The 15,160-nt window shown below is 43.8% G+C and overlaps 1 protein-coding gene across 3 annotated transcripts; it reads right to left on the bottom strand.

Moving 5' to 3' along the window:
- Nucleotides 1-3,170: 3,170 nt before the first annotated feature.
- RCC2 (regulator of chromosome condensation 2) lies at nucleotides 3,171-13,535 on the bottom strand. 3 transcript variants are annotated; one of them, XM_075190633.1, is made up of 13 exons: nucleotides 13,427-13,535; nucleotides 11,492-11,771; nucleotides 9,933-10,026; nucleotides 9,306-9,449; nucleotides 7,748-7,879; nucleotides 7,573-7,661; nucleotides 7,373-7,487; nucleotides 7,095-7,261; nucleotides 6,445-6,625; nucleotides 6,240-6,345; nucleotides 5,962-6,034; nucleotides 4,609-4,686; nucleotides 3,171-4,523 (listed from the first exon to the last, which is right to left on the bottom strand). In XM_075190633.1, the coding sequence occupies exons 2-13, from the start codon at nucleotides 11,750-11,752 to the stop codon at nucleotides 4,419-4,421; spliced, it is 1,545 nt and encodes a 514-aa protein (XP_075046734.1). In that variant the 5' UTR covers nucleotides 11,753-11,771; nucleotides 13,427-13,535; the 3' UTR covers nucleotides 3,171-4,418. The 3 variants fall into 3 exon arrangements, with proteins under 3 accessions (XP_075046734.1, XP_075046735.1, XP_075046736.1); XM_075190634.1 differs by lacking the exon at nucleotides 13,427-13,535 and adding an exon at nucleotides 13,197-13,340; XM_075190635.1 differs by lacking the exon at nucleotides 13,427-13,535 and adding an exon at nucleotides 12,321-12,338.
- Between the last annotated feature and the right edge of the window lie 1,625 nt (nucleotides 13,536-15,160).

The following is a 15,160-nucleotide window of genomic DNA, read 5'->3' on the forward strand; positions in this document are numbered from 1 at the left end:
CAGAGTCCGTCTTTTCAGCCGATTGTTCTGAGAGATGAAGAGCACAGAGCTGAAGGTAAATAGTGTGTACACATGGATCAGCATGCTCATCGGGACTTTTCCCCCAGTCGTTGGTAAAATGGCTATAGATAACACATCGGGAGAAAAACTCGATAGTGTTTAACCAGCTTACTCAATTCTACATACTGACACTTTTTTTGCATTTACCAATTATTTTTTATTGCTATGAGGCAAAGGAAGGACTATAGGAAAAGAAATATATAAGTGATAGGGTATGATACAATTTACAGATAGTGACCACACCTACATTTAAAAACTGAAGACTGGAAATTGATTCCCCTCTGGCACGAAATTAAAGCTTTGATAGAAATGTTAATTCAAACTCCCTTACCCTTTGATCCTAAATTCTTCCTTCTACCCCTCGGGTTCCCTACAGCCACTAGACACCAAAATAAACTTGCCCGTCACATTATTTCAGCGGCCACTTGTCAAATTGCCATAGATTGGAAGCAGGTTGCCCCCCCCCCCCCCCTTCATTTTCCGCTGTTACTAATAGGATTTGGCATATGTATAGGATGGAATACATGACTAGCATTATACGTAACACGGCCAAATCTTTTAACAAGGTCTGGGATCCCTGGATGTCTTACTTCCAATACCACTCCCCCTTTACTTAATCATACCCCCTACCGTTCTGTAACCCCTTCCCCTCCCAACTCATTGCCTCTGATTCAAGAATGATCCCTCACACACCTCCCCTTCTCCCCCTCCACCTGTCATTTTCTGGTTTTTCTTCCTTCTTCTCTTTTAAATATAAAAATATACCGGTCTTTATTTCATAGAATCTGATTTATTTTCTCTCCGACACATGGAGAGTTCTGCCTCACTATTCTATGTACTGAATATATTTTGTTTGATATAATACGCATCCTTTCTGCATTGTTAATTCTTTAGGGCCGTTAATAAACACTTGATTGATTAAAAAATAAATAAAAAAAAATACAAAGACTGACACCCCAACATGACAAAAATAAACACTTACCCCTAGAGAGAGTAAATTTCAGACCTGATCTGTTCCAGACAGTTGAAAATGACATAATTTGAAAAGGCGACTGGGAAATATTACATTTTAAAGCAACAATACACGAACCTCACGTTTGACAGTAGGGTTAACCCAAATCCCAACCTACTACTTACATGAGATTATCGCAAGCCAGGTCTGTGCATTGGCGCTTTAACAGCAGTCGCGTTTTGAAGCGCCGTCATTATCATGAGTTAGGAACAGATTGTGTAATGGGAAGTCGCTGTTTGTCATGTTGGGATGTCAGTCTTTGGATTTTAATGTAGGTGTAGTAACTATCGGGAAAGTGACTACCACCGAAGTGAGAGACTATTTGTGACCCAAAAAAAAAAAGCCATCAGCTCTAATCAAAATTAGGGAACTTTACCAGAATTTGGACTGTATTATGAGCCATAGTAAGATTACTGTGAAAGATTGCATAAAAGGATCTTGAAAAATTATTTTTGGGAAAGTTTATATAGGATGCACTGTCGGTTGTTTGTTCTGAAGTTGCTTTTACAAAACAGTCTCTACATTTTGCTGCCTCTCGCACAATTTTTAATATCTCCTAAGCCCACACAAGATAAAGGTGATCTGCTATAAAGACAATGGCAAAGCACGAGTTTCCTGAACTGCAATAGACCTGACCATGCTTTACTTGTAAAGACATTGACATTAAGGACAGAGCATATGTGATGACTAGAGGACCAGAGAGTAAGCCAATATGATACAGAATCTGAACATCTGAAATAGCGGGCAATGCACCCCAAATGTTTGTGCACAGTCTTGATCTTCACATATATACAGACTAGAGATGCACCAACTTCCAGACAGGTTTTTCCTGTAGCCCAAGGATACCCGCCAGACATCATGCTGGAGAGGTTTGGACAAGTATAAACAATGGATCCAACCAGAGCAGACACAAGACAATGATAGGAGTACACTCACAAAGAAGTGCGTACGGTCATATGGGGTAAAACCACATGAGACACACAGGGGTGAAAGCCCAACTCCAAATTCTGTAATTTCCCAAAATATGAAACCGGCCCAAATTACTACCTCCACCTTAATGCCAAGTTTGGTTCTGTATTGGAGTGTTGACCTCAGGAACATTACCGGCTTCTATAGAACCATTGTTGTAGATCATTGTGGAATCTATGATGACGGATGTTTCAGTATCAGTTTACTGTGCGTTCGACTCCAACAATGCGCTTTCCAGGACATAGGACTTTATTGCAGACTAATCCATAGACCGGAAGCCAATGTAAGCACAAGGATTAAGGACCAGTAAAATATACATTTTACAAGTGTTTGTAAAGGTACCTTGCATGGGCCAACACACCCTAGTTTTGGAATAAGAATTACACCATATTCTATAAAATAAATACAAAATTTATTTTTCCTTAAATTGGGTGTAAATTGGTGTCATTTTTGGGATAGATCTTTCAGCAATATTATTCTATAAAGATAATTTGAACATGTAAATAAATGTTATCACTTTTTTAGAACTAGAAAATAGTTTACACTTTTTTTAATGTATTTGAATGTAATGTAAAACATTTCTAGAACAAAAATAAATAAAAAACAATTATATAAAATTAAAAGAAAAATAGTTTTTGTGAAAATGTTTGGCTTCAGCTTCTATCCACATTATGTGTAATTTAACTGCTCACAATGGTCATTAAACTGTAAATCACTAATAACAGCTTGAATGAAAGCCCTAAGGGGGAGGTGGGAATGAACTCCCCGCATCTACTCATAGATATCCAGAGTGATTTGACTTAAAACCTCAGTTTTATATGTAATTGAACCTTCAAAGTCCTTTTTAAGCGTTTCCTTGGGGGAACCAATTTAAGTTTTGCTTAGTTCAGTTCTTGACATTTACAAAACACAATATTCATAGATACCTCAATGGCAAAGATTGAACTTAAATTGTGCAAAGTTTAACAGACCAACTTATTGCTTGAGCAACAATTATTTTAGAATATAAAACACCACTGTCGGGGGAGCCCAAGGCCCTTCTGTAGATAAACACACAGGTATAGTTACCCAAAATCTCACCCAATGCATTAGGATTATCGATAGAGGACTCCAATCAGACACAAGAAAATACACAAAGACGTATTTTATTTAAACAATGGACTTAAGAAATATAAAACGCAAAACAAAGATAAAACAGTAGCCCCTGGACCCTGTAACCTCACATAAAAGAGGATTTCAGACCACCGCAGGTAGACGTGGCGGAGACATACAAACTGCTCATTCACCACGAGGTCACCTCCGAGACAAATCTGTACAGTAATTGCGTAGACAGCGCTGGATGTAAAATATATTAAACAAACACAAAATACCTCTTCTCTTTAACCCCGACTGCTGCTATTTATGGAATGATCACAAGTGTTCAGACTGAAACGAGGGACGTAGCAGATTGGAGACAGCATCGTAATCTGTTTATTGCCTTTCTGTACAATAATGCAAAAACTTTGTAAACTCTGTACGGACGAGGGGGAAAGGGGGGGGGGGGGGGGGGGGGGAGGGGTGTTACCACCAGACAGAACCATGCGCAGCTGGCGATGGGCATCTCAATAATTCGCGGCCCTGACAAGTTTCATCTACAAACTAGCCCTCGCCGATGAGAAAGTCATGCTGGTAAAAGTGGTCGGTCTTTTTAATGAGGATGCTAGAGGTGAGTAACTGTTAGCTCTTTCTAAAAACGTGGGGAGGGGGTGGGGGATTTTTTTCACCCCCCAACAAAAAAGTAACAAACAACAGCTTTATAACGGTTATGTAACAAGGCTGGTGACACAAGCGGGACTTGAGGCGCGGTGCGCACAGACCACGAGTGTAGGAAAGGCACCAGAGGTGCAGCACTGCAGGAACGAAGTCCGCTCACGCTGCCAGTAACACTCATTCGCAAGGCACCAAATCTCAGAAAGACTCACAACCCGGCACCAACTTCTCTCTGCTTTTAGCCAGCGTTGGGCAGTCACCCATGAAAAGTAGGCGCTGTAAGGGGTGGGGAAATGCGTGTATCTTGGAGAAGTAAAGGATGGCAGAAGATGGGAGTAGTCAGGCTCCGGTGTGGAGGTCTGTCCCTTACAGAAATCTAGTGACAGATAACGTCCGGATCGGAGAAATAAAGATTTTAAGTTTCCTGGGAAAAAAGTTGAGCGGAGAGAAAAGTTGGGAAGGAATGTAAAATGATTTCCGGTACCCTGGGGGTAGGTTCAGCTGCCTTACCCCTGTCAGTGTTGGCCTGACCTGCAGTAGCAGGGGCACTACAGGGGGTCACAGGGAGTGTATGTGAGGAGTGGTTGGTACACTACATCTGCTCCCGGAGTAGGAGGGCTGACAAACATCACAGAGTGCGAGGATTGTATTCAGGGAGCTTCTTCAGCTTCTCTTGGTCCTGCTCCGTTTCATCCCGCGCAACGATCAGTGTGTGGGCGTGGCCCATGGCGACCTGGCGGACAAGGAATCGAAGAGTCAGAGTGGGACTAGAGTGCGGCGACGCAGCACCAGGCGACAAGTCAACCGCCGAATCTCACCTGTTCCGTGTAGATCCCGTCTAAAGTTTTCACTTCCTGAGCGGTGGTGGAGGATTTGGCCTTGTTGTCCCCATAGCCCTGAGGAGAAGTTGGTATTAATTATTCAGTGATGAAACCCCATGAATCTCTGTATATCTGCAAGTCCCATTGTAACCTGCCCGGGAGCATCAGAGGAGCCACAGGTAGCGTTACCTCGTACACACAGAAACCTACGCTCTGAGCTGCGGAATGTCAGTGACAAACAAGCCTACACCACAGAATATCCCAGGGTGACATAGAAAGATGAACAGTTACTCTGAGCAGCCACCCATCACTTCACACCTGCATTGGAAACGTTACTTTTTTTAATTCAGATCCAAGACAGAAAAAAAGATGTTTTGCAAAGTTTTACTCAATTTTTGGTCCCTTACGGCTGAAAGCAAAACATAGAGCAATCAGCTTCGGCCCCACTACGTGGTAGATGTTTTGCAAAGTCACAATAACATAAAAACCCAACTGTAATTCTATAGTAGTCAGTCAATGAGGGTGGGGATTGCTAGAGCATCTAATAACGGAGCTGCAACATATTGGCCGTAGATAGGCTATAAACAACTTTAATAGATGCCATCTTTGTAGCAGAGGACAGATTGCAAGAATTGGCATAACCTCAGTTTGAATATTTAAAAATAAATTTGAGGTGGGGGTTTCCCCCCCCTTTCTTCCCTTTTGTTTGTTCCTTCAATTGTACTTGTCCCCTTTTTTTTCTGTACCCCATTTAATTTTGAAAATCTCAATAAAAATTTATTGAAGTAAAAAAATAAATTTGAGGACTGTTAAAAATACATAATGCAGAAGTCATTGGGAAGCTCATGATGGGAGAGGCTTCAACATCCCCTGAGCAGTTTAAATACAAAAACCCCTCTTGCTAAGGACAGGACTGTTTAGAAGATTAAATTAGCAGTTTAGAGCGGACTTACTCTTTAAGGGCTTTATTCAGAAATAATTGTGAAACTATTGAAATGTAACCAAGCACTCCAGCTAAATAATCATCCACCATTCTGCACCAAGTGGAATCTTGCTTTTTCGTACAGGTAGATAAGCAAAGATCATAGCTAGTGGCCTTCTGAAACGCCACCAACACCCGTACGATTACAGAGCCGCAAAGCGTCATGAAATGGCTCCGCGCACAACCAAATGTGCCGATACCCAGCATGCATTGCAGGGGTGGTAAAGGTACACGGTACTGTACATACTGTGTAAAGGAGTCACATGTGACAAGAAGAAATTGAAGAATTTACCATTTACATCATAATAAAGGAAACATTTACTTGTTAGACGTTGTGATGGGTGTGACCTGTTCACAAAGTGACTTACCAGCTCCCCAAAGGTCGGCGAGGGTCCCCAACTGATTGTGCTTTCATCCGCTGCCACAATAATACTGCTTTTCCTGGAACACAAGGGATGGATACCGGTGTTAGCGAAGCATACAATGTAACCTGTGCATTCATAGGGGCTTTACATCAGATAATCCAGTTATAGTGCAAAAATGTGTGTCACTAAAATGCTACTGAATCTATGTGGCCCCAGAGTCCAACTCTTGCTATACCCAGAACCATGCAGAATCCTTGCAGGTCTCCTCCAACCAAACTCACCCACAGGCCAAGTTACGAACTTTCCAACCACACAGATCCTGCACACTTTTGGGGTACATGGTGGAATCACGAGATGTGTTTGTAGCTCCCCAGAAGAACAGTCCTCCTGAAAAGGAAGAGATTGGTTAGTTCACATCCACAAGAGCTCTTACACTGCCCTCACGGGAAGGTCCAATGGTTTAATCTCCTTCTTTCAAACACTCACCCATCTCGCTGACGGCAAAAGAGCAAGTAGACCCAGCGTAGATCTGAGCGGCTCCGCGCCCCGGGAAATCAAACAGTTTCACCAGTCGTGGAACCATCTCATCTTTCTGCTCAGTGTGTCCCAGCCGGCCGTACCCACCAAAGCCCCAGGAGAAGACGCGTTTCTGCGAGTCCAGCACCAACTGTAGGAATAAACACATGTAACAGACAGGTGACTTCAAAGCGATAAAGCAGGCCAACAAGTCACTTCAACGTCCCACGCCAGCCAGTGGTCATGTGATTACACAAACAAATAAAGTTATCCAATCGTCAGATCATATTTGCAAGCAGACACCATGACAGCAAAAGTGGCCACTCCCCTCCTGAGCATTTACGTTATCTGGAACTAAGTAAAACATCTAATGAAAGGAATCAGTTGTCATGGATACAGGTTTGCACTCACTATATTGTGTCATTCAACATCACCTACAGCAGGATGTTGCATGACCTGTCAGATTAATTCTGACAGGTCATGCAAACACTGGACGACATGTAAATATTACAGCCCACATTAAAAAGGCATCAACAAATCTATACTGGTCTTGCAGGATGCAGTTTCTTGTACTGCAGCTAGGTGGCAGCTCAGCATGGACCACTGGAGAAAAGTCTCACCGAATGGTTGATACCGCAGGCTATGTCTCTCACTACCACGTTTGGCACAGGTAGAACTTGTCCATCCTTTGTCTTTTCTATGAATATGGCAATTCTGCGCGGTATCAGCTCGCAGTCATACTCGATTCTCTGTGCCCGCGCGATGTACTTCCCGTCAGAATTGTGACCTGTTCCAGGGTAAAGAGACAAGATCCATCAAGACAAGAGATTGTTCAACACAAGTTACTGTCACATCGCAGCCACCAATACGGTCAGCGCAGTAACGGAAATATAATTACCTAACTGTCCATACTCGGGACAACCGAACGAGTACAGGTTCCCTTTACAGTCCATTATCATACTGAATTCAGCCCCACAGGCCACTTTAGTGATGGGCTGCCCGTTATACAGGATCTAAGAAAGGCAGATACACTTGTTAATTGGACGATATCATATAGAAACCACAACAGGAGATCAGTGGTTGCTGCTGGGCTGTTACCTGAGCCGGACTTGACACAGCGTCTGTTTTATTCCCTAGGCCGAGCTGACCCATTTTGTTTTCTCCAAAGCCGTACACCGATCCGGTCTCTGAAAAAGAGAGGAAAGAACAGGGCTTGGTGACACCGAATCCTCCATACAGCCTCCAGGAGATCACGATCACAGATAACCAGTACCTGTCAATGCCAGCGTGTGGTTGCGTCCACAGGCCGCGTACACGAACGCTTCCTCCTTAAGACTCTCGATGAGTTTAGGGGCGTCCACTCGTTTTATGTCTCCATGTCCCAGTTGACCCTTTTCATTGCGCCCTAAAACAAACCACAGAATACACTTGTAAAAACCGAATGTCCCAAATATCAAAGTCTTCTAAAAACATATTGTTTAGAGACATTACAAAACTAAATTTATAGGATGGCATCAAAACAAAGCTGACTGTAAAGTAACTTGAGATAAAGCATTTTTATTTTACACAGAAATTGAGCATAATTGTAAATTAGTCAGCCTTCGGCTTTGTTGGGGTAGAGCGTTGACCAGGAGAGTGCTATATTCTCCTAATCATGCACCCACAGCATATCCCACACCACTTCAAGATATCCCGCTATCACTAAGCCAAGTAGATCAACGCACACACATCTGCAGGAGAACCTCATAGTAAAGGAGGGGGCTGTGACTAGTCAAACATTCCCCGCCATCTAGGACCGTTTCCGCCATTGGGATCTGTTGGGGTGAGGGTGCAAACATTCAATGGAGATTATATGAATGGTATTTTAAAAAGTAGGTGCCACGTAGTTAGAATGCACTTTGGATTTCAGATATACAGAAATGATTTGTCTTTTATTTGGAATTTTTTTTTCTTGTTGTATTGTCACACAATCATTCGATAACCTTACAACACAACACAAGAAGTGCAGGAAATCACTACACTAGAACCATGTCACACAGAACATGTGATTAGTTTAAGGATTGGTTCTTTCAGAACACATGCAGCTATAAAGAAAGGAGCGGACTTTCCAGAACATGTCCGATATACTCATCTTGTGACGCATTTGTCCACAAAATGTTACCCTTGAAATTTGGCTCAGTGTCCCCAGTTCTACTGCACCCACACAATAGAATGAGTTAACCATCCTAGACTGTAGAAAGTGAAACGTGACTGTCAGACCCTCGTACTTCTGCAAAAAAAATGCTTACAATTGCAGCAAATGTGCTCATCTCTACAGCCAATACATCTATTTAAGGTTGGAATCTCCATTGAGCAGCGGTCAGCATTGTGACTGCTTATTCCATTCGGCTCAGTCTCTTACAACACAGCAAGAGAAAGGAGTGTACCGAAAGAAACGTGGAGACCGCCGCCAAGTCTGTGGGTGGAAAGTACAGACAGCTTGTAATAAATGTACACAACAGCTGATCACCAATGTCTTCTATGTTTAAAGAGCAGATGAATGTTATATAGGAGACCTGCAATGAGCGCCACCTAGTGGTGAGAGCCGACAGTGGCGTGAGGAACAATGGAAGGATTAAAGACTACAGCACACTGGTATGTGAAGGCGACAAATGGCGCAAGGAGGAGTTTTTGGGGATATTGCTCCCATCTTAGTAGTTAGGAATTCCCTACTGTTCTCTAAGGGAGCAAAAAAAAATAAACAAAAATTGGCATTATTTCAAGTATACAGATCAGAGGATTTGAATTGCAACCAAAAGCACAGTACACATTACATCCAACGTGACACTCACCCCAACTCCACAGCTTGCCTTCAGTGGTAATGAGCAGACTGTGAGCAGCACAAGGACCAGAAGCCACAGTCCGGACTTGTATACCAGTCAGACAGCCATATCTGTGTGGCCCCCAGAGGTTCTGACCCAAGTTACGATAAGCAGCTGAAACAAGCAGAGTGTAAGACAATTACATAACGTGGGCAAATAAAAAGAAACAGTGTCTTATCCCAGCATTAGCTATGTCTGTTTCTGTTATACCATTAAACTTTCTTGCTTTATACCTCATCCAGAAAGACTAGGGGGTATATTTACTAAACTGCGGGTTTGAAAAAGTGGAGATGTTGCCTATAGCAACCAATCAGATTCTAGCTGTCTAAATAAATGATAGCTAGAATCTGATTGGTTGCTATAGGCAACATCTCTACTTTTTCAAACCCGCAGCTTAGTAAATATACCCCTAAGTTTTGGAATTTAATCTACAAGCCAAATATGGTTTATGTCACATATTCCCATCACATCTCCTGTGTCCCCTATCTCCAATAAACTGCAAATACTACACTCCTCAATCATTCCCTGCTCAGTTTTGGGCTTGCAGCCCATGTACCACTTAAGTAACTGTGACTGCGCAACATTTAGATGGCGCACCTTGCTGTTTAGGCACTTCTTTACGTCCAATCAAGTCCCAGTTGGTTGCTCCAAAAATCAAGAGTTGACCTTTTGCTTTAGAACCTTCCAGTTTCTGCAAATATCAGAAGAAAATTACATTGTTGAATAAGAAATGCACCAGATGTTCAGACACGTTACTTCCTTTATGGAAGGTTTACAAATTATTCTTTATGAAGACGTTAAAAAATGAAAATATATAAGCTATTATTGATAGAGACAGTTTTCACACAAGGTAATGTGCATTGAGGTGGATCTGACCTGTACAATGTTCCGTTCCATCAACAGAGTTTCAGGAATGAAGATGGAAGCTCACAGTAACAAGCTAAGAAAAGCATTTCGCATGTACAGGCGTTTAGCAAAATGGAACGTGGATGGAGTGAAATACTACTGTCTCCTTCCACGTTGTTGGCTGCTCACTTAAGTGCTTAGATCTGTGCAATATGGCCACACTTAGTTCCTGTCCCCATCAGGACGGCTGCAGAGATCAGTTGGGCAGTCCTCAGACACAACAAATACCTGACAATTTAGACATAGTTGGCCACAAGGTCTACCATAAAAGGTGGCACTAACGACAGGCTTGGCTTGTAGGCTAAACGTAATAAACACCTTTAAAAAGATGAAACAAGTTTCAGCACGGCCGACAAGTCACGCCACTACTTCCAGTCTCAAACATTTTACTTCTGTAATTACTCCAGATTATAATTAAAAAGTTCTCAAACAAAGATCAATGAACCAAGGCAGATTATATATTTTCTTCCTTGCATGTTCATATGTATTTATAGCAGAAATGTGACATATCCATCACTAGACCTCATTGTGCCTCATTCTGTAACAGAAATACAATAATCAGTATGGCAGATTGTGACGTCTACCAGGGCTCTCTAAGGTTATGGGTCCTTGTATATACCAACATTTTAAAAAGAGTTTATTAGCCATTCTAAAAAGCCTACTAAATGCAATTTTAGGCTAATAATTCCCCCCAAAAAATGTTATTATAGACCTGTAGACACTTTCTGACATCACACGCAGTGGACCTGCTCTATAAGACACGATGGAGCTCTATGGGAACGCTCTGTTGCGGGGAAGCTATGAGATGCGTTAACAAAACGCACTTCAAACAACCCGAGGACCAAGAACAAGGTTCCATTTACTCTTCGAGTTGTTGGAACGACTGTCCATAATGTTAATTACATCAGATGCATTGAATATATTGTTAGTTATACTAATAATGGCAATGGCTCATGATCTAATGGGAGATAATGCTACTACTAATGATAATAAAAATACCAATGTTAAAAAATACTACTGCAATAAATACTAATGATATTAATAATACTAATAAATAAAGTAAAGTCTCATGACTTTCTCCTCAGATGAGAATACGAATATATAAACATTGATGATGATAATAAAGTGTCTCACGATATTCTCCTCAGAGATAAGAATAATACATAATAATAATAATAATAATAGTCTCACGATCTTCTCCTCAGAGGTGATAATAATAATAATAATATAGTAATAATAAAGAGTCTCACGATCTTCTCCTTGCTGTGCTCGGGCTCGGTCACAATGACGGCAGCCGCCGGGGATTTGCCGCCCCCCTTGCCGGGGCCCCGCTTATTGTTTGAGGCCTGGAAGCCGCCGTCGGACCCCGTGCTCCCGTCCAGGTCGTCGTCGTCGCTGCTGAACTCATCGCGGTCTCTCTTCCTACCCGAGGCCGCGGCTTTCTTCCTGCCTCCAGGCCGGGCGGCTCCATTCCCGGGGCCGGAGCCCGCCGTCACCTTCTTTCTGGGCATGGTCGCTGGATGAGGGTCACTGAGGAGGAGAGAGACGGGGAGGCCATGTGAGGGCGGGAGAGCCAGTCACTGAGGCGGACAAAGACAGGGCAGGGAGACCCCTAAAACCGGGAATACGGACCCCCTAAAACCGGGAACAGGGAGACCCCCCAAAGACACAGGACCCCCCAATGCAGAGACCCCTTAACATCCCACCCCCTGAGGCAGGGGCCCCATAGATTCCCCCTAACACCCTCCCCAGAGATAAGGCCAAAAGAGCCCCTAACATACCACCCCCAGAGGCCCCCGAGACAGGGACCCCTTAACACCCGAGGCCCACACACAACCCCCCCCCCCCCCTACATAGACCCCACGGGGCAAACCCCCTGACACACCCCCAGTTACAGTTCTGGGAGCCCCCCTAACACATCCCCAAACCCTCATAGGGGGGTCTGTGTGCAGAGCCATGTCGAACACTTCCCCAAAGACACCGGGCACATGCAGAGATCCCCTGCACACAAACCCCCAAACATCACAACCTCAGAGATAGGGGCCCAGTAACACCAGAGGCAGGGGCCCACACACAGACCCCCAAACACAGGTGCCAGCATGCAGACTCCTAAAGACAGGAGCCCACAGATACCCCCCCCAGAAACACAAACACAATATAATACCCCCTACAGACACAGCCCCCCCTCACACACCAAAGATTACAAAAAAGATAATCCCATACACAGATCCCCAAATATTTTCAAACTCCCCCATAAACCAAAACTCACCCCCAAATACCACCCCCCTGCACAGAAAGACCAAAAAGTCACAGCCCATATGGAGTCACACTCCCCACAAAGACTAAACCCACGCTGCAAATATCACATCTGACTCCTCCTGTCCCTTTAACAGACAACAACACTCATCACTGCATCCCTGTAACATGACACCACCAGCAATGTATATACAGGAAGCACCCTGCACCCCAAATCACACCACAAGTAATGTATATACAGGAAGCACCCTGCACCCCAAATCACACCACATGCCAGTAACAGCCCCCCCATCCTTCCACTGTAACAGACCACCTTACACACGGTCACCCCCCTCATCCTAAACACAAAGAGAACAAACCTCACACCATCCCCTGATGCCAAGATCCCCAGGAGTGCGCACAGCCTCCATCATATACTGCGCTGGAGGGGTTGCTGAGCCCCCCAGACCTGGCAGCAGCACCATATATTATAGATACAACACATTGTGCCCCATAGGGCTTCCCTGCACCCCTATTACCCCCCTCACTCCTATAAAGCACCCACAGAACCCAGCTACCCCTGTACCCACCTGACCCTTCTCCTCCACTCAAGTCCCTAAAGCCATGCACCCCTTGTACCGAGCTCTACACCCTAAACCAGAGCCCCCCATTGTCCAGCAGCCCCTGGGGCTAGAGCCCACCGCCCCGCAGACCGGTTACCTGCACTCTGTTGGTTGGAGGGGACTGTGCTGGGGCCGCTGGTCCGGGTGTTACGGGTGAGAGTGCCGGCCCTTTGTCAGGAGCTGCTGCCCGGGTGATTGATGGGAACAATGGGATCAGTGTGTGTCTGCTCCGGCACCACGTGGACCCGCCCCCACTTCCTCCCTCCTCACTGTATGTAGCGGGGGAAGACCCTCCCCCTGCGGCCCCGGGGAGAGGGGGCCACTCACCTGACTCAGGTCCCGGCCTCTGTCCCACTGTCCGTCCGACAATCCCGACTAGCAGCAGCCACCCGGCACCAAACACAACCACATGGAGAGCAGCGAGAGCGAGGGAGACCAGGGGGGCCCAGCTCCCCACAGGGGCCCCTGCCGGCCGGAGGAGCGCACTGCAGCGCCTGCTTCTGTCCTACAGGCCTCAGTCCCTCTATAAATATTATTATCTCATATTATATAATTGTATAACTGTCCTGTACTGATATACTGTGGTATCACATTATATTACTGTATAACTCTCCTGTACTCATATTATTACATCATATACATATCCCAGTGACATCACATTATATTACTGTATAACTCTCCTGTACTCATATTATTATACCATATACAGATCCCAGTGACATCACATTATATTATTATATAACTCTCCTGTACTCATATTATTACATCATATACAGATCCCAGTGACATCACATTATATTACTGTATAACTCTCCTGTACTCATATTATTACATCATATACAGATCCCAGTGACATCACATTATATTATTATATAACTCTCCTGTATTCATATTATTAAATAATATACAGATCCCAGTGACATCACATTATATTACTGTATAACTCTCCTGTACTCATTATTATATCATATACAGATCCCAGTGACATCACTTTATATTACTGTATAACTCTCCTGTACTCATATTATTATATCATATACAGATCCCAGTGATATCACATTATATTACTGTATAACTCTCCTGTACTCATATTATTATATCATATACAGATCCCAGTGACATCACATTATATTACTGTATAACTGTCCTATACTTATATTCTATGGGGAGACGTATGTGGGGTTAGACGTGTGTGATTTCTGCACTAAGTGGGATTTTCTCACAAAGTGGACGAAAATGCACAGTTAGACAACACAGTTGGACAAACATTGGACTACATTTGACTTGCTTTTACTCCCAGCAATAAGCAACATCTGCCACAGCCTATTTCTGCACTACTTGTCTATTTATATGGAATACTGCTAAGAGGTAATTCTTAAAATACCCTTGCTTTTTGCTTTTACCCCTTTTATCACAATGTTTCACAAATTGCTTTTCTTAGTCTCATTTCATGGCATGATCTTTAGGACTGTGTCATCTTTCACCCCTCCACCAACACACAAATTTGTTCATATTGCACCTGCATTACTCCACTCACCTCTATTTAACACCCATGAACTGTTGTCCTATTTATTATCTCTAACAAGTACAGCCTCCACCTGTCGCCAGAAAATAAAAGGCCACACATCTTACAATCCCCTTGCCTATCTTTCGCTCACTCTGCTTCTATTAGCTGGTGATATATCACCTAATCCAGGTCCCCCACACTCCTCACACACACATACATCAGAACACTACCGTTCTATAGCAAACCTCAAACACATCACCTGTCTACCCTCTCTTCCCAAGTCCTTTAAATGTGCCCTTTGGAATGCACGATCTGTTTGTAACAAACTTACCTCCGTTCATGATCTCTTCCTCTCAAAAAACCTCAACCTTCTGGCAATAACAGAAACATGGCTCATGCAATCAGACACTGCCTCACCTGCAGCACTTTCACATGGTGGCCTCCATCTCACCCACACCTCCAGACCTGAAGGCAGACAAGGAGGTGGGGTTGGACTACTTCTCTCCCCACAGTGCACATACACCGTTCTACCAAATGTCCCATCACTCACGTTC

Source organism: Mixophyes fleayi, chromosome 11, assembly GCF_038048845.1.
Source record: "Mixophyes fleayi isolate aMixFle1 chromosome 11, aMixFle1.hap1, whole genome shotgun sequence".
Lineage (NCBI taxonomy): Eukaryota > Metazoa > Chordata > Amphibia > Anura > Limnodynastidae > Mixophyes > Mixophyes fleayi.

Excerpts from the sequence above, each read along its gene's own strand:
- RCC2 (XM_075190633.1), bottom strand. The coding sequence starts at position 11,752 with ATGCCCAGAAAGAAGGTGACGGCGGGCTCCGGCCCCGGGAATGGAGCC. Across the intron at positions 7,880-9,305 it reads AGGCAAGCTGTGGAGTTGGG|GGCGCAATGAAAAGGGTCAA; the intron begins GTGAGTGTCACG and ends GGTTTGTTTTAG. Across the intron at positions 6,626-7,094 it reads CCTGCGGTATCAACCATTCG|TTGGTGCTGGACTCGCAGAA; the intron begins GTGAGACTTTTC and ends TTATTCCTACAG.